General features: G+C 34.5%; 4 protein-coding genes across 4 annotated transcripts; 1 reads left to right on the top strand and 3 right to left on the bottom strand.

The window, feature by feature from the left end:
• Positions 1 to 658: 658 nt before the first annotated feature.
• On the bottom strand, positions 659 to 5,497 carry LOC106348016 (protein ACTIVITY OF BC1 COMPLEX KINASE 8, chloroplastic). Its single transcript, XM_013787656.3, has 20 exons — positions 4,595 to 5,497; positions 4,355 to 4,490; positions 4,113 to 4,279; positions 3,909 to 4,029; positions 3,713 to 3,813; positions 3,504 to 3,602; positions 3,281 to 3,391; positions 3,111 to 3,190; positions 2,964 to 3,033; positions 2,782 to 2,855; positions 2,606 to 2,675; positions 2,406 to 2,494; positions 2,089 to 2,300; positions 1,948 to 2,008; positions 1,815 to 1,869; positions 1,627 to 1,725; positions 1,441 to 1,530; positions 1,286 to 1,345; positions 1,057 to 1,188; positions 659 to 973 (listed from the first exon to the last, which is right to left on the bottom strand). Exons 1-19 carry the CDS (start codon positions 5,033 to 5,035, stop codon positions 1,072 to 1,074), a joined length of 2,253 nt encoding a protein of 750 aa, XP_013643110.1. The 5' UTR covers positions 5,036 to 5,497; the 3' UTR covers positions 659 to 973; positions 1,057 to 1,071.
• Positions 5,498 to 11,891: 6,394 nt separating this feature from the next.
• LOC106348017 (protein CPR-5-like) lies at positions 11,892 to 14,378 on the top strand. Its single transcript, XM_013787657.3, has 4 exons — positions 11,892 to 12,320; positions 12,779 to 12,835; positions 12,918 to 12,953; positions 13,030 to 14,378. Exons 1-4 carry the CDS (start codon positions 11,943 to 11,945, stop codon positions 14,239 to 14,241), a joined length of 1,683 nt encoding a protein of 560 aa, XP_013643111.2. The 5' UTR covers positions 11,892 to 11,942; the 3' UTR covers positions 14,242 to 14,378.
• Positions 14,379 to 14,835: 457 nt separating this feature from the next.
• On the bottom strand, positions 14,836 to 15,380 carry LOC106351899 (elicitor peptide 3-like). The gene has a single exon (XM_013791614.3). The coding sequence runs from the start codon at positions 15,258 to 15,260 to the stop codon at positions 14,988 to 14,990; it is 273 nt and encodes a 90-aa protein (XP_013647068.2). The 5' UTR covers positions 15,261 to 15,380; the 3' UTR covers positions 14,836 to 14,987.
• A 2,818-nt stretch (positions 15,381 to 18,198) lies between these two features.
• Positions 18,199 to 19,167, bottom strand: LOC106351900 (elicitor peptide 1-like). The gene is made up of 2 exons (XM_013791615.3): positions 18,865 to 19,167; positions 18,199 to 18,508 (listed from the first exon to the last, which is right to left on the bottom strand). Exons 1-2 carry the CDS (start codon positions 19,027 to 19,029, stop codon positions 18,347 to 18,349), a joined length of 327 nt encoding a protein of 108 aa, XP_013647069.2. The 5' UTR covers positions 19,030 to 19,167; the 3' UTR covers positions 18,199 to 18,346.
• Positions 19,168 to 21,320: the final 2,153 nt, after the last annotated feature.

Below are 21,320 nucleotides of genomic sequence, written 5' to 3'. Positions count from 1 at the left end.
CAAATCTGCCGTTATTAGAAAATCTGCACCACTTTAATGATAGATTTCTTTTTCTACAAAGATTTTATAAACAGATTTATTACTCGGCAGATTTTTTTTTTCTAAAACAAATCTGCCCTCGAAAATTAATAAGGATATTTTGGTAAAAAATATTTTTTGTTATAACTATGTGTAAGGGTAATTTTGATCAGAAAAATATTCTAATAATTTTCAAAAAATATGAATCATTCTAGTAATTACACAACTAATTTGAGTCATTCTAGTAAACTTCCCTAATAAAATATGCGATTTGGTTCAGCTCAGCATCCTTGTCACATGCAGTTTCATCACAGTTTATTGAGTTCTTATAGACTTATACTATAACTGTGTAACAACCATTTAAAATTTTTAATCAATCAATGAACGCATTCAATTGACGACACACAAATGTAACAAACATGAAACCTTGTCAAGCAGCAATGACAATCCAGACTTTCACCAATGTTTTTTTTTATCAAAGAGTTTTACCAATGTTTACATTTTGGTTTCTTGAGATTTTGCCATTTTGGTAGGTTCAGGTTTGTTGTTAAAAAAAAAAAAGGTAGGTTCAGGTTTATTGCCACACGGCCCACCACTGACACGTTTGTATTTGTACTGAACACACATATACTGAGGCATGTAACGAGTAGTATATATACATATATTTTGACGAAAAAGTTGACCTAATGTCTACATCTCTACACACCATTACAAGTGGCTCTGTTGATAAAATGCCCAATAATCAAAAACTTTCAGAAAGAAATAAAAAGAGCTAGATGAGTCTGGTCGTTCACTGGTTTTAACATATCTAGCCTCTAAAGCTTCCATAAGATTTTTTCTATGGCAGAACAAGAGATCATCATCACTCCTACGGAAAGCTTTATGGGAGAAATCTTTGTGGCTTCTTAACACAAAAGATTTTATGGAGACTGAAGAAGAAGTTTTTTTAATACATCTGTACAAGTTAAACGGCAAAAAAGGCTGAGAATCTGAATCCAACAATGTTAAACACAAGAGCTGAGGAAGCATTAAACATACCAAACAAGATTTCTTTTAAGCTGTCCCAGTGATCAGTTTTTCACGTTGGTCGAACTTCTTGACTTTTATAACTCCAATCAGAACCTGGAGGCTGAAGAAAGCACATACTGTGTATGCTATAGTAGCTGGTGTCTGAGAACATAAAAGGAACACAAGAATGTTAATAAAATTGTGCAGACAAAGGTTAAAGGTTAGGAAAAGAGACCATCGTTGATGAGTAACAACTTACTTTTAAAGAATTCAGATACAAAATCGTTGCGAGATTGACTAAGCTTCCTGCAGCAACAGCCTGTTGGGGTGACACATTGGATTAAACAAAAGAGGAAAAAGAAACCAACTTGAAGATGTTAGAAAACGACATGAGAATGCAAAAGTTTTACTTACACTTCCTACTGTTTTTTGAACAGCTGCTACACGTTGAAACGCCCTCTCAGACTCCAATGCTCGGACTCTAAGCTTCAAATCACCTTGCTCCTGAGGAAATAGGCATATATAAATAAAACATTGTAAACTCTTAACAATTCATGTAGCTTGAAGTTTTGTGGCGGGTGGATCTGTTTAGTGTCTTACAAGTCGTTGGATGATTACAGCTAGCTTTTCAACTCTATCAGCTTGTCTAAATACATTGTAGAATGCTTGTGATTGTCTGTCCCATCTCTTCCTCAGGTCCTACAAGAGTTTTATTTGATTGAATCTGATTATAAAGCTATGCAATAAGATCATATATGGGGGGTCAAGATAAGCCTTGCAATTATCACCTTCACTACAACTTCTACTCCAGCTTCCCGGAACCGTAGCAATTCCAAAGCATATCTGGAGAACAAAAGTACACGAGTACTCTTCAAAAAAACTAATAAGAATATTTTAGTTTAGTGTGTGCAGTAGACTCACGGTTTTGCAATCTCCGTTATATCAAAGCGAGGGTCAAGACCTTTGCCGATGCCATCCAATACTACAGAGTAAGAGAGTACGTAACCATTAGTATACTTTGTTAAGTTTGAGCAAAAAGGCATGAAAAGGATATCTATAAACCTGAAAAGGCTCTAACAACAAATGTGAATGTGGCAGGGAACCGGAAAGGTTGGTCAGCTGAAATGGCTAATAAGTCTTCTCCGATTGCAGCCAACCGTTGCTTCTTTTTCTCTTGCTTCTCCTCTTTGGTTAGTGGCTTCTTGAACCCAAGCTCTTCTGCTGCTGCTAGTTCTTCTTTCTCCTTTCTTTGTGCAGCAAGCCGCTCTTCGAAACTGCAATAAAAATCAGCTAACTGATATTATCAAAAGGATACTACTGGCAGCTATAATTCACACCACTCTCACAAATATATAAGGTAGGTAGATCAAGCAAATCACCTGTTGAGAAAAAACAGTGCTGTTCTTCTGATCGATGTCAAATCACCAGTAGGTACAAGCACACCCATTTGAACCATTGCTTGAATGACCTGTCACAAGAAGGTTAATTTATAAATATGTATGTATGATGTATGCGCTCAGGTCCTACAAGGCGGCATGGATGTAGAAGACTGAAACTGAGGACACAGTAGAAAGTATACCTTATCGGGGTCCTTCTCATAAACACCATAGAAGGCCTCCAGTAAACCTTCTCTAATATTTGGGCTGATACTGTAAGAACCATGAATAAACCAATTGTGTAGGATCATCAGTCAAACAAGTAATGATAAAGGAGATCATATCTCTTCACCATAGTAACAGAGTCTTGTTGTAGTACCTTCCCATCATTCCAAAGTCGTAAAATATCAGCCGCCCACCGTTGACATCATCAACCGCAATATTCCCAGGGTGCTTTAGAAAGATACAATTACATATCAGAGTGTAGTCTTTTGTGCATTGGTACACCAAACAAAGAGTCACTGGCACTTAAGGGAAAAGAACTTTATAGTAGAGACTTACAGGGTCGGCATGAAAGAATCCATGAGACAAGATCTGCTCAAGGTAAGATTCAACAGCATATCTCCCTAGCCTGCATTGAACCAAGTTATAAATGAACAACAAAGAAAAATATTCAAGTCCGGGAACAAGGTGTAAGAAAATACAAACCTTTTTCGATCAACACCTAACTGATCTAAGGCTTGTATTTTGTTAATTTTAATCCCAGGGACATACTCCATTGTCAGGACCTGCAAAGAACATAATGTATGTGTGTTCCGCATTCGAGCTTAAGGCATTGTGTATGATGAACTAATAATGATCATATGTAATTAGATTACCTGAGGTGTGGTGTACTCCCAGTAGATGGATGGAACTTTAACATACTCTAAGTTTTTGAAGTTATTAGCAAACAACTCCGAATTCGCTGCCTCCTTTGTGTAATCAATTTCCTAAACAATACAACACATTGTTCTTACTAGTTAGAGGTCACTTCAAACTGAAGCAAACAAAGAAGATTCAACTAAGCCTCAATGCAAAAAAATAATAAACGCATGGCCATACCTGGTACAGGACACTGGCACATTCATCATAAATTGCAACCCAATCTCTCTTTGCACCATCTGATTTTGGATCCACCTTTTGGAGATACTCAGCAATCACCTACACAAAATCAAAACAAAAAAGCCAATAACTCAGCAGAAGCAAACCATGAGACAAGGACGCTTCGAACATCCAATAACTCAATATCAAGCATGGCTAGAGACACTAACCCTTAAATTTTTAAGATCAATATCAAAGAGATCCTTCAAACCAGGTCTCTGTACTTTAATGACAACCTCTTGACCCTTCAATCTTGCACGGTGAACTTGGCCTGTACTTATCAAGAAGGAAACACTTATCATTCATTACTATCACTTTCTTGCAGACAACATCATTATAAGAAGATTACCACAAAGAGATTCTTACCAAGACTAGCAGCAGCTATAGGTTCATAATCAAAACGGTCGAAAATGTCATCAACAGATGCTCCAAGCTCCTCTTCAACAATTGATAAAGCCGTAGCAGAAGAGAAAGGAGGAACTTGATCCTGCAACAAAAAAAAAAAGCTGAAAATGCAACACAGAAGAGAAAGCCATTGGATATGAGATGGGATTTAACAAGAAACCAAACCTGAAGTTCAGACAATTGATCAACATATTCTTGAGGAAGAATGTCGACTCTGGTAGAGAACTGCTGACCAATTTTAATAAAGGTAGGACCTAATCTCAATATGTTTTCCTTCAACCACTTAGCCAAAACCTTCCTTCTCAAAACCTTCTTCTCCTCAGTCATTCCCCCTACAAACAAAGAAAAAAAGAAGCAAATGAGAATGTTCTTTTACAATAAACAAATACTAAAAGTAAAGTAACAACCTTTGTAAGAAAACTTTTGACCGCTTAACCATGTCCTGAAGATAAACGTTATAACAAACCCCCAAATCTCCAATGATCTTTGGATCGTTGAGTAAGTCTTGAACCTACTCCATCGACCACCAGGTGCAACAGAAACCTGTGTGTTCATGTAATGGAATCATTATCACAAAGAAACGGTTTTGGAATGAAAAAGAAAGTAACTTTTTTTTTATTATTTATAATGTGGTGATGACTAACTACCTCGACTTGTTGTTTCTGTTGAGTTTTCTTAAACCAAGCATCCTCTTGACCGATGTCTTCTACTCTCTTCTGCCTCTTTTCTTCTTCTCTCTTCTTCGACACTTCCTCCGTTACGCTTCCGTTCACGTACTTCACCAAACTACCGTTTAAACGGCCGTTTCCGTTTAAATCTCCGTTGTTGATGGATTTTCTCGCAGCTCCGTTGCCGTTTAGACGTACGCTTCCGTTTCCGTTGATCACTGCCTTTTCACGATCTTCAACTGCGACATTATCGTCTCTGGAAGCTCTAATTCGAAGCGGGAGATTGTGACTGTATCTCAAGCGGTTTCTAGGCAGGAAGATTCCAGGGATTGAAACGGAACGAGTGGTTGTGGAATGGAAATTGATGTTCGGTAAGAGGAGAGACGAGGGAGAAGAAGAAGAAGAGGAAGAAGCCGCCATTGAAAGGTGATTTTGCAGAAGAGAATCAGCAGATTACAAACCTGCGTAGAATGTAAGAAGAAGAAGAAGAAAACGAAGCGGAGAGAGAGGTTTAGAGGCTGTGGTCTGTGGAGGAGGAGGAAGCAGAGGAATGGCAACAAGTGTAAATAAAGGGGTGGATACGAAATTGACACGTGGCATGAGATTAGATGAGTGAAGCAGATGCTCTAGTGTTTTGATTGGTTGTTTTGTGACACATCATCTTGTTATCAGAGCCACAAAGATGCCTTGCTCTTTTAACATTGTGACTTGGATTATTATTGTTTGCAAGTATGGGTGATTTATTTTGTTAAAAGACTGAAGAGTTTCTGGGCCAAAATACAGGCTCAACCCAAGTGATCGGGCTTTAGCACTTTTATTTAGTTCTTTTTCTCACATTGATTGTACGATCAGTTTTTATAGTTAATCGGAGATGTGGATTTGACTATTAGTTACTGCACCGTTTACCAAGCTAAAGCATATATGGATTTGACATGTCTAATTTGAGAAAAGGCTAGTTTAACCTAAGAGTATTTAGCTAAATATACATATCTTAGAGTGATATTAGAAAATTACACATGATGGAACATAAACAAGCTTCATCATACCTTTTAGTATTGGAGAAGATGAAAACACCCCTCCCTCCTCGTGAAATTAGATTGCATAGGACGCTGTTGAACCATTTTGGCCTATGTCGAATTCACACTGCATTCGTCATGTGAAAGTCTTTCTCTGTTCCATCGATATCTCGCATCAATTAAAAGCATTATCTTCTTATACAATAAAACAGACTTGTCTCTCTCCTCATTAAGCCACGTCATCAGATAGGAGAGGGCAAATCTCGACACGTGTCGGCTTACCAGGGTACTTCCGATTTTTTTTTGCTTTCTGCTGATCGATTATTTCTTTTACTTTTCCGGGCTTTTATCTAAACTGCAAATTAAGCCCAAACCTCAAGCCCATACTTTAGCACACAAACCTACATGGGATGAGGTTACCCTCTTCCGTCTTCCTCTTAAGCGGCGACCTCGACGATGAAATCCCACGAAAACTTAAGGTGACGTTCCGATCTACATAACGTCTTCACCAGCCATAACTCAGATCTTTACTCCGCGTTTACATGTAGTTAATCCCTCCTCCCACTCAATTTTGTCTTCAGAACTGCAAAGAAAGGAGTTTTGTTCAGCATTGGAGTGAGTTGTTATTTACTAAATCTGATCGTTACTGGTAGAGAAGAGATTCACAAGATCGTCGACCAAAGAAACGATATAGAGAAGCTTCTTGAATGTCAGAACATCAAGAGATTATTAGGAGATGCGGCAATATAGAGAAATTATTAGAATTTCACAATGATGAATTGAGGCGAAAACAGCAAGTGCCTCTCTTTGGACAACAAGAACTGAACTTCCCAGTATTCCACGATGAGTGACGTTGTAGATTGCCCAGAATCTTCTACTGATCACTATTAACCTCCACAGTTCCTGGAGACATCTTTGTGTGTTGGACATGACGGTCTTTAAAACATTACGGGTTTAAGGAAGGGGAATAAGATTTTGGAGGAGACTGGATCAGCTTGAAGCAGAACTTCAAACTGAGTTTGATCTTCTTCAGATTGGATAAAAACAGGAGGGTAATTATTCCAAGCTCAAGGTAAACTACTTGACTTTAAAGTCCTTGATATTCAAGCAGTCAAAGATTTGGATTCTTTGTCTAAACTTCATCGTATAGGCTCCCACATAACATTTATCTTTATTGTCTTCTCTAATGGAACTTTTTTTCTCTGAAACGGTTTATATGAGCAATGGTTTACAAGTTTAGTTTATTATTCTGCAGGCGGTAGAGTTCATTTGCAAAGTGGTTGTGAGGGGAATAGAAACATCAAATGGATGGTGCTATATTGGCTGCTCCATATGCTCAAGGAAATTGAACCGTGGCTTTCATCTTTCACATGTGCTTTCTGTAATAAGGAAGACGCTGTTGGAGTTGTTAGGTAAATTCTCATGATTGTATTCTTTTAAAAAAAATGTTTACAAAAACGAACCCGTAAGAGACAACGAAAATAACAAACTAAACTTGACAAATGCAAGGTACCATGTCGAAATGATGCAACCGACACCGCAGAATTAGTAGCATTTGACACTGAAGTGTGTAAATTGACCAATGTACCTGCTGCTGACGTCTCCCACCAACAGGTTCATCTTCTATACTAAGCACAATTGTTATGTATATATTATTTGAGAACTGTCTAATACGTTATTACACGTCTTTGCTAATCAAGGTTGGTGATGCACAAGACCCCAACAAGGAAAAGGCATTTGGAAAAGGCGTTTGGAACTGTTCAGAACCATTGGAGGAACAACAAGGAGTGTGTCCTTATGTGCTGGAGAGGGTACACGGGCTCATGGAGAGAAGACAAAAAAGGAGATAAAAGAGCAGCAGACTGCATTGGGAGAAGCTAAGAAAGGCTTCATGTGAGAGAGGCTGAAGCTTCTTGGTGGAAAGACACTGCATATATAATATATATAGCCTCTGAACATACTAATCGTTCATCGCCAACAGCGTTCCTTCGTGGCTTCTTCCTCTGAACTCTGCAGAAGCAGTAGCCTCAAATCCATGACCTGGAGAACGTACATTTTCTTCTTACTCCTATCTGGAAGTGAAAGAGTGGAAATGATACATTGTTTCTCTTCTCTCTATCGTTAGCCTACTTCGTTTTTTTGAAGTTAGGCCTCTTCTTCTATGCCTACTGGTGTGTCTTTGTTGTCTTTGTCTGTATAACATTGTTGGATCCTTTGCCTTGGTGGCTTAATAACATTCAGTGTTAAAAAGGAAGACAGTCTGGAATCAACTCCAATTATCAAACTTGTCGTTCCCCCTCCCTAGCTAGGTAAAAAATCCAGCGTTTCAAGTTTTATTAGAAAACAAAAGTGTACGTAATCTTGTGAAGAAGTTAAATGTTAATGAATGGATTTGCCTTAAATCTTTCAATTCGTTACAATTTGCTATGGAGCATGAATTTTTAAAAAAACTAGATTCTGACCCGCTTTTTTACATTTTTTAGAAATTTAATTTTTATATTTGTGTTTTTAGTCATATTTGTGGTTTGCTATATATAATATTCTCTCTTAAATGATTAATAAAATGTTTTAATAATTATATTAAAATAGTTGGACCAACCTATGTCAATAGGTCATGTTATATGTCAAGTTTTCAGCAATGATATATCATTACGAGATTAACGTTTGTAAATTTTACAGCTACACTATACATATAATCCACAAAAATATTTTTTAAAGAACAAATAAAAAATTCATAAATACAATATGATAAAATAAGATAAAATAAGATTAATTTGTCCTTTTCTCATGTCTAATCAAACAAAGACCAAATAAGATAAAAGATAAAATAAGAATCGGCTTTCATGATTTTTCTTTTTCGGTCACTAAGTTCATCATAAAATTGACAATAACTGATACATTAGCACATCCAATAATTAATTTGTAATAAATATATATTCTTAAAATTCAAATTCAGTTTAAGAAAAAAAGCGAATATAATATAGCTTCTAAAACATGAGTTATCAATCAAATAATTCAAATCTCTTGCCGATATTTCATAAACAAAACATGTATTTCCTTGGTCGTAGAAGAATGGTTTAAACAAGCCAGGCGCATACTAAACTTATTCACACAAAATCAGCTAAAACAAATACACTCATCTCAGTTTTGATTCCGATATAAGATTAAAACAAGGGAAGTCTGTCTAAATTAGATTGATGAATGTGTATAAGAGCTCATTCACTAAAACTACCCTTAATACCTTCCCTTTGCAACGATGCCATTGCATGCAATTCAAAACTAACAATCGTCTTCACTTTATCTCAGTTTTTGCACCATCGACTCATAAGGCATGCTCTAATTCACATCACTAGCATAAGGAGTAAATTGCAAATCATTTGTTGGCGAAAAGCAAGTTCCACATTTTAGCTTACTATAGTCTACTTTAACCAATACGTCTACAATGAAGTCCCTAACATATTGCTACGTCTATGACATGGACAAAGCATGCGAAGATTGTTATTACTTTAAGAGGATGAACAAATTTGTTATTTTCATTCAAACAAGATGATCACAAAACAAACTCATGCATTTACGTGTTTCCTTTTGGAACATCGATTTTACTTTATGTTTTTTGAACATCGATTTTACTTTATGTTTTAAGTTCAATTATATTTACTTTGGTGTAACTATCAGTATCAATTCTATTTTTGAGGCATTGATCCATGAAAACCATTTATGCTATTCTTTTTTTTTACTTAAGCAACTACAAAACAAAGTAATACATTACAGTCACTAACTATTATCAAATGGATAAAAAAGCAATTTAGAAATCTTTAGAGAATAAAACATACGAGCCCGGCGCGTAGCGCCGGAATACCACTAGTCTTTGATAAAAGAAACATTACAATTAACCCATGTTCGGAATTATGCTAGGCTCTAGTCGAGCGGTAACTTTGGGCCTAGCGAGTTACCAAAAAATCGGAAAGTATGCAGGGATTACGCGGGGCCTAGTTTTAAATACAATTTAATATATTTAATATATTTAGCTAATTTTAAACATGATGATACAAGTTCTTAGATATAATTATATAATTTTTAATATAATTTTAAACAGTCTCTTTTTGATTCGTAAATGGTGGGTTTGGTATGAAAAAATCCCTAAATGTAGTATGTATGTGTTTGTTTTGGGTTTGATAGCTAATTGTAATTATTTAGTAATGAATAATTACACAAACTTTGTAAACAATGAGTAAAAAAATAATCAATCATCTTTTAACATACAAAAATAATCAATCATGTTTTAACTTACACGGACGGAAAAAAAACTTTAGGCGGTCAACGCGGGATTAGGCGGAAATTAGGCGGTCAACACGGAAATTAGACAGTTTTACGCGGATCAACGTCTGGCTACACCGATTTGGACATAATCGCCGTGGTCAACCTCCGAACAGCGTCTAGACGGCTTTGTTTTCGAACAGGGCAATTAACTACATCAATCCTCCCAAAAGCATCATATTCTCAGATTTTTTTTGGATTTGAAGTTAAAAAATTAGGGTTTTTGATTCTACATCTCCAATAACAAAATTGAATTTTAATGTCAAGATACGAAGGAAAGTTGTGATTTTGAAGATGAGAACTTTGTGAATCTTGTGGCAGTGAAGTAATTTCATTAGAAAGTTGTTTGCTTTGAAAAGAGGAAGGAGATGGGTTTTCGGCGGAGCACGGTGAGAGAAGGTGGAAGGAAGAGGAGAAAGCCAATGAGTCTCCTTCGTCCACTCCACTGTTCTTGCCTTGCTTTATCTTCTACTTTTCACAACGCTAGTGATGAAAACAATAATGATGAACATGTTTGGTTGCTGACAAATTTGTTAGCGATAATTTTGTTTGTGACTGCTATTGTCGATGCTTATCAAACAACAATGGACTTAAGTCACTTAACTGTTAAAACAAAAATCTTTTTTTTTGATTTTGTTAGATGTTAGGAAGGAGAAGACAAAAAATGGGACGTATGCACCACGCAGAAGATTGAGAAAATACAGAGAACAACTGTCTCTTTAACAAGCAGGATGGGTGCAGCTGCCCCCACAATAGATTACAACTTAATTGATTTTCACTAAAACAATTTATCAAACAAAGTCAACCAACATATCAACCTATTTATCTGCTAATAAACCATGTACTGAAACAATGTATAAGATAACAAACTATTTATAAGTTAACAAACAATGTATTAACTAACAACAAGTATTTTGTAAAACAATTTATCAATTATTGGTGTATTATTGTAACAGCTAACAAAATATGGAAGATAACTTCTTACTACTTTGATGATGTTATTGTCATAACTGGTGTGGTAGTAGATTCTAAACGAGTGACAGAAACAATCAATGCTTCGATTATTTTTAAAGTCATTTGATTAAAACTGTAATTTTCTTATGATAAATACAAAATAGATGTTGAAGAAAGGTTGAGAGCATCATGAGAAAATCGAAGAATAAATTTTCTTCCAAAAATAAGAACAAGTTATGGTTTGAGATAAGAAAATATAAAGAATATAATTAATAATAATGGTTCGGATGCTCTTATAATAATTAATAAGTAAATTTAGAACACTCTTCCTCAAACAAAGAGCTTTGCTTCCACAAACAGTAAAGCATCAGTAGTATTTAAGGGATCTGATACAACTATTGACATGTTGATATACATGAAGTAAAAGTAAAATCGACGTAGAAATATTTTCATCAAGGCATGTGCATTGATCTAATTAAGGACTCAATTAGGGGCATACAAGCCAATTAACTCTTAACCTAAAGCATAAAACGTTAATTTATATATCATATCAGACTGGTCTTTTAAACCTATAAAATTTTGTTTTTCTAAGAATACCAAATGTTTTGTATAAATAGATAGATCATATAACCCTTTCTTCAAAAGAAAAATGGTAAGATATAACGAGATGCATATTTACATGTATAATAAATAATTTTCTAATAAACTTCTGTGACCAGGAACATAAACTTCTTTAGAATACACTGAACTTGGAAAAATACACTGGATTTTTTAAGAAAATATACACTGAACTTGAGATTAAGCAAAAACCAATGAATCAAATATTTGGTCCAGTAATGTTCCTATATGAAGCTAATTACACCAATTTAAAAATTGAAAAGTTGATTTGCCCAAAAAAAGAATTTTTGAAAAGTTGATTCTCACTAAAAAAAAAAAAAAAAAGGAAAAGAAGTTCGAAACTCGAAGCGGCGAAAATCATTCAAAGTGAAAATATTTTCTCAAAGTTCCAAATTGACCCCATAAGTTAAGTCTTCTAACCTATGGACGCCCTCCTCCTCCCTCCTTCGCCGGATCCCGAAGAGTCAATCACCGATCCGGCGAACCAAAGGGCGAATCACCGTCCAGAGGATTCCAGCGACGAACTCAAAGATGAGACAATGAGGAAGAAGATGAAGCCATCGCCTCTAACAAAAAGAAAGCTAAAGGCAAAGAAGAAAGAGAGCGACGACGCTTCTTCTTCCTCTTGTTCTTCGTCTTCTGCCTCTAATCTCAATTCTACTCGAAGGGTCTCGAGAGTTGCTCATAGATTGCGAAGCCCTCCGGTGCGGTTAGGTTTTACTCGACGAAGCGTCGGAGAACGACAAGCCGAAGCCTTGGCTCTTCCTCTGGGCATGTCATTCGCGGCCTTTGCCAATCTGGTTCGATCAAATTCTCAAACTTTATCTATCTCTTCAACTCAATTATTAGTAGTGTATTGGCTTTGTTCTGTTCTTCTGTCTTTGACTTGTCTGTTTCCTGTTCTGTCTTGTTACGTTCCTTTAGTTGTCCTCGCTTTTAAGTTTATGCTAAAAAAGTTCGCATCTTTAGAGAGTTAAAGCTACGAGTATTTGATCCCAAGTCTTTTAATAGGTTGCATTGATCCTAATCCTAATCCGAATCGGAATCAATGAATAGATATGTATATATATACTCCGTCACAATTGAATTGTCTCGTCTCACTTTTTTTGTCTTAAAGCTTGAGCCTTTTTTATCACTAATGTCTAGCTCTGATTGGGATTTCACTGAGATTCAGTCTGACATGTTCCTGCAGTAGCTACTTACCCGACCAAAGTCATTGACTTGAGAACCCCTTCTTCTCTGTTTTCTTATCCTATAGGTTCTTCAGAGAAAGAGTGCCGATGGTCAGAATGTTTATGTTGATGATCTTGCAGGAGTAAGTAGTATATGACTTCTTCTTTTTCTCTCGGTTTCTGTTTTGGTAGTGATACATAAACTTCACTGCTTATGCTCTGCAGATCTCTGCTTCTGCTGTCAAAGAATCTTTAGCCAATGTAAGCCGAAAGCTCCCTTGAACTGTTTTATTTACATTCTTCAGTTTATCGACTTTAAGGATGTGATTGGTTACAGGTGTATGGTGACAAGCTTGGTTCCTTTGCAACAAACTTTGAGAAATCATTTAACAGCACTCTAAAGATCCTTAAACTGATCAACGAATCCACATCTCCTCATCAGTTAGACAATACCAATAACGTTGCGAGTTGTGATATAGACCGGTCTACAATAGACGGATGCTCAGACAGCGAGCTATCTGCAAAGGAAACTTCATCTACTACGTCTGCTTACGAAGCAATTCAAGGCGGTACAAGAACAACAACCTCTTCGATGAACGAGATCGTCCTCCACGAAGAGACACGACAACTCTCTACCGTCTCGAGAACCTCCTCAGCCATGCCGCTGACCACATTCGAAAAGGCTCTAGAAGAGCAAGCGCGAGCAAACGACTTAAAGAGCATGGAGATCGGTCTTACAATGAGGAAACTGAGGCTGAAAGAAACTGAGCTAGCGTTAAGCTACGAATCAAACAACCTGGGGAAATCAAAGCTAGAGATGAACGTTTCCAAAGCTGCGTTCAGAGCCGAGAAGTTCAAAACAGAACAAGAAGACTCGAAAAAAGCTGATATGGTTCACAAGATCATGGACTGGCTGGTCCTGAGCGTCTTCACCATGCTGGCTTCTATGCTATACGGCGCTTACGTCTTCTCGCATCAGAGAATCACCGAAGCAGCCTCGATCTGCGAGCCGTCGGAGGAGAAAACGTCTTCCTGGTGGGTTCCTAAGCAAGTTTCCTCGATCAACGCGGAGTTCAACATCTTGCTTTGCCGTCTCAGAGTCTGGGTTCAGAGCTTCTTCGGTGTGCTGATGATCCTCGTCATCACTTACTTCATCATCCAGCGCTCGTCGGGTACAGCGAAGCAGACGATGCCCGTAACGTTCATCGTTATTTTCCTCGGGGTCGTTTGCGGTTTGCCTGGTAAGTTCTGCGTGGACACGTTGGGAGGCGACGGTAAACTCTGGCTGCTTCTTTGGGAGACGTTTTGCGTTTTGCAGTTCGTTGCGAACGTCTTCACGCTGGCTTTCTATCGTTTGATGTATGGTCCAGTAACTACTCAAGGGGGACGTTGTGACGCTATGGTTCCGTATTGGGCACGGCGTAGTGTATTCTTTGCGTTGGTTGTGTTGGCACTTCCTGTGATGAACGGTCTTTTACCGTTTGCTACGTACGGTGAATGGAGAGAACATTGGGCTACATGGTGGGCCGGGCCGGGCTCCGATGATTGAAGGGAGGGCCCTTGTTTGTAATCTTTGTATTATTATTTATTATTTCATGTTTGGATTTTGTTTTTTATGGGTGCGGTCAAAAGTATCAATGTTATTACTGTTACAAAGTTAAATATATTGATGTATTATTTTGATTAGTGATGTGCAGATGTTATTTACTGTTGAGACTTGTCAAAAATAAAGTTATACAAACTAATTTTATGGACCCATTTTCAAACAGAAACACAACTCAAGTTTTGAATTGTAGGAATTTTGGTTGCTTCTTCTTCTTCTCGAATCTAACATGGAGGAAGGTCTCTCTTTGTATGTGTACCCTTTGTTGCTACTTTGTTCAATCTCAATAATGTTCTGCTTGTAAAAATCCGGCTCCAAAAGACAACTTAAAATGTTTAATCACCGGTTTTTTTGAGGAGGGCATCGATAGATGAAATCATGTTAATCAACTATTTCCATTTATGGATCATTAATGGGCCTAATAAAACCCATAGAGGCTAGAGCTGCATTTGTTGGGTCACTCGATTCTTCAATATCGACGATGTTCGAATATGACCAGCAGTCGAGCATTTTAACTTATGTTGATCGGTAAGCAAACAATAATGACCAAACTCGATTTTATTTAACCAATTCACGTACAAAAATAAATATCTAACCATATTATCTTACATCTTATTACGTACAGTGTACATCGTACACTGCGTATACATTTGCATTTATATGTTTTATATACGTATAAGTTTATATGAAGCCTAATGAACTCCTCCTCCTTTTCCTGGGCTTGTTTTTGGCTTAGACTTACTCTTCTTCAACCGACGCTCCGTGATATCGACGGTCATATCATCTTCCTCCTCCTTTATCTCCACAACATCTTCTTCTTCGCTGTGAGATGAGAATGAGGATGATGGAGAAGAACTTCCCAGGCCGAACCACTTTAGAAGATGAATCGTTACCGAAGATCGATCAAATAACATATATGGGATCCAGTGAGAACCGTTTTCTCCGCCGTTTCTCATATTCTCCATTGTTTATGTTTGTTTTTCTTTTGATATATTTGAGAGAGATAAATGTTGTGTGTTTAGGTTGATGATGGAACTTGGTAACGCAGATGCGACTCCTTTTATAAGGAAGGGATATCTATCAGTCATATCACTTGGTTGTTGGTCAGCTATAGTTTTGTTTGTTGACCGGGTCTATAGTAAACAGGGTTTGGTAGGTACAGACTTCGAAGTTTGAATGAACTATAGTTGGTGCTGGTAATGTACAAAACCGGGTTACGTAAACAAAATAAAATAACAATTTGACTTTAATCGACGCGGTAGCCAATATACTTGGGAGTTGTGTGAAGTTGGAGCTTTTAGTCTTGGTCAAAAGTCAAACCACGCTCTTTCTTTGGCTTTGTTTGAATTAAACAAATGGTTGAAGTTGAATTGGTAGTAGTAAGAAAACAGATCTTTGGTTCTTTTTATACCATCAAATTTTATTGCTTTAATTCGACTAAATGCCAACGCTTTTGGTTTATCACTATTTTATTTTTACTTTTATTTTTCAAAACAATTATAAAAATGTTTATAAATCATAATCGCAATTATCTATAGGAAACATAATATTTCTATCGTAGTTCATTTCCACTTAATTTTATATGTACGTATTCTTTGTTAAATAAATAAAATTCAAGTAAAACCAATTTATGGCTGGACAAGGGACTTGTTTCTGTTGCATAAGAAAAATAAAACGATGATGAACTAATAGTACTATGGAATCATATTTTGTACTTTACTTTATTAGTTTGCAGATAATACGTAATGAATGTTCAAACAATTCAACATTCGCATTATTCCTTTGACGTGATGCAGCTTTTTGTTTGTTTGCTAATGGCTTAATGCATTTCATGGTCACTATGGTGGTAGTCGTGGTCGTGGTACTGGTCTCTTACAAATTGTAATTCTATAAGTAGAAGATCATGATTATTTTAGGGCATATCGTTTTCTTTTTATCCTGTAGGACCGATTATTATTAAGACCCCCAACCTTCTGTCTCATGGGTCACCAACCACTTTGCCTTGTTTAATCATTATGATTCTCAAGTGACGCGAGACTTATCACCACCTATGGTTTATGATTGGGTTTATGAAATGTCTTCCTACTTTTATATTAATTTGTATGAAGTGAATAGAACATAAATTCTTAGTTGGTGTAGATGTCTAAGAATGAAGAATGTTATATTGTTTTATGTTCGAAATTGGTGCCGCATGCTCCTCACCATGAATATATATATCTGTTATCAAATATTTTTTTTTTTTATGAAGAGTATAAGTATCATGTATTAATCTGTAACTTTGATGTTATCATGTATAATTCACATTGTGAATTTGTGATTTGATCTTTCTATAATTCATTTTGTCTTTTTTTTTTTACTTTTAAGAAAAAAACAGTGTTGCAGACATATAGGAGTGGAGACATTTAAAACTATAAACTACAAAGCACACGTCGTAGTTAATTCACACGAGTAGGCTTACCGATCTATAATATAATGTGAGGTAGGACGAGCTGATGAATGATGACTATTGGTTTAAACGCCAAAATATTAATTAGGAATCAGGTAGACCTTTAATGTTTTTTTTGTCAACCATTTAGACCTTTAATGTTTAACATTGATTAATGACAGTTACGTACGATAGTAGTGGTTGTGAATTTACGCTGGAATATTAATGAAATTTTATTGTTGTTCTCAGATTAATGAACTAGCTTAGAGCTCCAGAAATAAACTCTATTTTGAAGTTTCCAAAACTTTATATTTGAAGTTTTAATGTGTTCTTCTCCAAAAGTAAAACTTCAAACCTAACTTCAAAATTACTTATATTTTACACTATGGTCCTTATAATTGTCATAGTTGATGTAAAGTCATAAAACTTATATAAATAACTAGTATATATATATAAATATTACAGAAATATTAATTAAAAAAATCTTACACTATAATATAAAATTATAAATAAAAGTACATAATTAAATATTAAACTGCAAGCAAATATTACACTATTCTATAAAATTATTTCCATAATGCTCCCTTATATGATCAATTAGTACATTTCGAAGTAAGAAATGATTCTCTTTATTTTTTATTTGAAGATTACGAGCCAAAAATTGTTGAAATCGGATATCCTCATAATATGGCTGCTGATAGTTTGGTATCATCAAACGAAAAAATCCTTGATCTTTTAAACGAAAGTACAACAAGCAGGAAAAAAGGTCATGAGATGATTGAATTACGACTGCAAAATTAAGCAAAAAGTTAGCTTTTAAAGAAGTAAAAGAAGAAAATAAAATATTGCTAAAAAACTTAGCTTCTATCGATGATGTTAATATTCGTGAATACATTCGATTTGAACAAGAAAGAATCATGCAAAAAATGCGTCAAGAGCAACAACAACAATCATCTTCGGCTATACAAAATTTGTTTGGACAATATTATAACAACAACAATCATCTTCAGTTAATTATTACCAGACTATTAGTGTTGTTATAATATTTAAATTTGAGTAATAATTATGTCTTCATGTGTCTTTTTAATAAGTTTTTATTATGGTTTTGTGTAATATTCTTGTTGTTTAATTCTAGTTTTAAAATATTATAAATCTTGTTTTAAATTTTTTTATTTAATTTCGTGTGTAAAACTTAAATTTATAAAACAAATTTGAAATATTTATGAGATATAAAAGTTTTAAGGATTAAAACAATAAACAAAAAAATATTTAAGAATTATAAATATGATGTATTATTGTAAGGACCAAAATGCAAATAAAAATATGAAACTTCAAATTTGAAGTTTTGAAAAGTGAAACTCTATATTTGGAGTTTTACTCTACAAAACTTCAAATTTAAAGTTTTGAAGTTCTTTTTTAGAAAGCAAAAAACTCTATATTTGAAGTTATAGAGTTTCTTTTGGAGATGCTCTTAGCCATTTTGTATCCGTAGATAGTTAATATCATTAAGAACTATCAATACAAACAACAAAACTATACTACTACCATTATTGAAACACTTATTAAAAAAAAAATCACAACTGGCTGCAAGAATCAAACTAAATAATAATTAATGTAGTGAAACTGCTAGTGATGTTTCCCCGGTCGTCCTGAGCTAACTTTTGCCTTTTCCTTTCTCTTTGCATTCACCTTTGTTCCCCTACTCGTTATTATGATGCCGTTTTTACTGCCCATAGTCGCCACAACGACGTTGTCTTCCATGACCACATCTTCTTCTTCTTCCTCCTCCTGCAAGTAGAATCAGAACACACATGTTTGAGTTTTGTTTCGTAATACTACTAATTAAAGACATTCTATTCAAAATACTGATGTTTAGGCTGAATATCAACTTTTTCTGTCGGTGCGCATATTATTAACCTTTTTTTTGCTTAAATATATTATTAACCTATAACGCGAGTGTTGTTGTTACGCAAACTTAACTTTATGTAATTTGTAAAACAATTAACATGATTTTTCTAAAAAGTATATAACTTCAAGATAGACAGCTAAATACTTTATACAACACAACATCAGAAAAAAGAAACTTAAATTCATCCAAAATATTTATCTTGGATTTTGATGTAAAGATTGCTAGAGAAACTTACCGGCTGGTTTAAGGGTGCTGAATCTGACGACGTTTTAGTAACCGTGGGAGGATCATGATGAAGTATTCCAAGACACCTTAAGATAGCTTTAATAGTTTGGTTGAGGAAGTGAAAAGGAAGCCATAGATAAGATGCTTCTTCACTTTGTCTCTCAACCTTTTCCATTGAGATGAGAGTTAAGACTTTTACTAGACGGTTGATTAAGTTTAGGAGAGAAGTGAAGCTGTTCTTGAAAGGTGAGTGATTGAGAACAGAAGTTAGAGAAACAGCTTCCCGTTTTATAGTGGGATAGTAACTCGGTATTTGGTGTCTCTTTTTTTTAATACTAGAGAATACATTTTCTTGAAACACAACTTTCGGATAGGATTAGTTAATTCCTTTCCGAGTTTTTAATTTGTTTAGTTGACACTAGGAAATATAAAGAAATGAAATGATTATTCATGCGTCTACTAGTTTATGTATTTTTTATTGTCATTAGAGCATCTCCAAAAAGACTCTCTATTATAGAGTTTTGCAAACTCTATATTTGAAGTTTCAAGTTGTTCTTCTCCAAAAGCAAAACTTCAAATTTAACTTCAAAATTATTTGTAATTTACACTATCATCTTTATATTTGTCATAATTAATATAAATCCATAAAACTTTTATAGATAACTAGCACATATATAATAATATCATAGTAATATTAATTAATAAAATCTTCCACTAAAATATAAAATTATAAATAGAAATACATAATTAAATATTAAACTACAAGAAAAATACCACATTATTACATAAAATTATTTTATTAATGTAATTTTTTCGGTTATACAAAAAAATTTTGGACAATATTTTAGAAGTTCTGGAGAAAATTTACTAGACTATTAGTGTTGTTGTAATATTTAAATTTATGTAATAATTATGTCTTCATGTACATGTCTTCTTAAAAAAAATTATTAAGTTTCTTTTGTAATATTCTTGTTGTCTAATTCTACTTTTAAAATATTATAAATTTTATTTTTGATTTTTAAAAAAAACTTTTATGTGTAAAATTTTAATTTATAAAAATAAATTTATAATATTTAAAATATACAAAAGTTTTAAAGATTAAAACTATGAATGGAAAATACTTAAGAATTATAAATGTGATGTATAATTAATTATAAGGACCAAGATGCAAATACAAAGATGAAACTTCAAATTTAGAGTTTTGAGTAGTGAAACTTCAAATAACTTTATTTTTGAAGTTTTGAAATTCATTTTTGTAGAACAAAAAACTTTATATTTGAAGTTATAGAGTTTCTTTTGAAGATGCTATTAGCGAAATTAAGCATGTGGGTTTGACCTTTAGGTGGGTTGATGACTCTACTGTCTACTAATAATCTAATACATTGGAATAAACATCACAAGAGTTTACTTGAAGGAGGACGAACGTTGGGTTATAAAATGGGTTTTTAATGTTTAATCACTCGTCTTGTAGCTAGATAGTTAATGCCGGACAAGATCCAGTATATATATATATATATATATATATATATATATATATCTTTTTCACACGACTCCTTGTGCTAATGGCTCATATGAACGATTACAGTATATAGATAGTTAATGGCTCATATGAACGATTACAATTATACTTATACGGAAGTTTATCCTTGTGCTGATCAACTATAACCTGTTTAATTTTTTTTAATCATCTAACCAACCTATGTTTTGCCTTTTGAAATTTACTGGAATACCATTTAACTAAGTAAGACTTAGTAATTGCAGTTATATAGTTTAGTGACGTTGATCAAAATCATCTATAGCAACTTTCTCTCGTTCTTTTTTATCGGTGGACTTGGGACATTTCATAAACACAGAAGATAAATTTTTAAGAACTTATGATATTCTTAAAAGAAATAAAAAAAAACTTATGATAATGTAAGTTTTATATATAAAATTACCATCAAAGTTACAAATATAAGAAAATATCACCAAATTAACGTTAGGATAGGTTTGTCAAAATTTAGAAAGGGAAACCCTTCATAAACTTTGAAACCTTACAAAATGCAGAAATGGAAATAAATAAAGGTATTATAATATACTAGTTCAGGTCACACTCGATTGTAGAAAAACGCATGTGGTCAAATATTGTTGTCTCGGAAAAAAGATGGACAGGAAACAATGACGCGCATCGGCGTTGGATAAGTCTCTTGGATTTTTCGAATTGTTTAGCTTTCCAATTCCAAGACCTTTTTCTTATTCCCCACACTAAACCTTTTTCAGGGTTGAGTATTTTTGTTGACCAACACGTTTTCATTTTTTTAACTCAATTAGTGTGATTTGTCTTTGACATTTCACATACTCTTGTGTTTCTTTGTTGTTTCACAGTTGGTCTATGATCATATATGTCAGCGTTGTAACAAGTTTCCGCTAGCAAATTATTAATTGGTACTTATTATATTTTCTTTGTACAAAGTTTTGTTTGTTTAC

Source organism: Brassica napus, chromosome A6 (assembly GCF_020379485.1).
Source record: "Brassica napus cultivar Da-Ae chromosome A6, Da-Ae, whole genome shotgun sequence".
Lineage (NCBI taxonomy): Eukaryota > Viridiplantae > Streptophyta > Magnoliopsida > Brassicales > Brassicaceae > Brassica > Brassica napus.
This window is presented reverse-complemented; position numbering and strand designations above follow the sequence as displayed.

Bases quoted from the DNA above. Each gene is read 5' to 3' on its own strand.
- LOC106351899 (XM_013791614.3), bottom strand. From the start codon at position 15,260: ATGGAGAATATGAGAAACGGCGGAGAAAACGGTTCTCACTGGATCCCA.
- LOC106351900 (XM_013791615.3), bottom strand. From the start codon at position 19,029: ATGGAAAAGGTTGAGAGACAAAGTGAAGAAGCATCTTATCTATGGCTT. The intron at 18,509-18,864 runs GTAAGTTTCTCT...TTCTACTTGCAG, and splicing joins CAGCACCCTTAAACCAGCCG to GAGGAGGAAGAAGAAGAAGA.
- LOC106348016 (XM_013787656.3), bottom strand. From the start codon at position 5,035: ATGGCGGCTTCTTCCTCTTCTTCTTCTTCTCCCTCGTCTCTCCTCTTA. The intron at 2,676-2,781 runs GTACTACAACAA...TGGTTCTTACAG, and splicing joins GACTTTGGAATGATGGGAAG to TATCAGCCCAAATATTAGAG. The intron at 2,301-2,405 runs GTGATTTGCTTG...TTTTTATTGCAG, and splicing joins GCACTGTTTTTTCTCAACAG to TTTCGAAGAGCGGCTTGCTG.
- LOC106348017 (XM_013787657.3), top strand. From the start codon at position 11,943: ATGGACGCCCTCCTCCTCCCTCCTTCGCCGGATCCCGAAGAGTCAATC. The intron at 12,321-12,778 runs GTTCGATCAAAT...CTTATCCTATAG, and splicing joins TCGCGGCCTTTGCCAATCTG to GTTCTTCAGAGAAAGAGTGC. The intron at 12,836-12,917 runs GTAAGTAGTATA...TATGCTCTGCAG, and splicing joins ATGTTGATGATCTTGCAGGA to ATCTCTGCTTCTGCTGTCAA.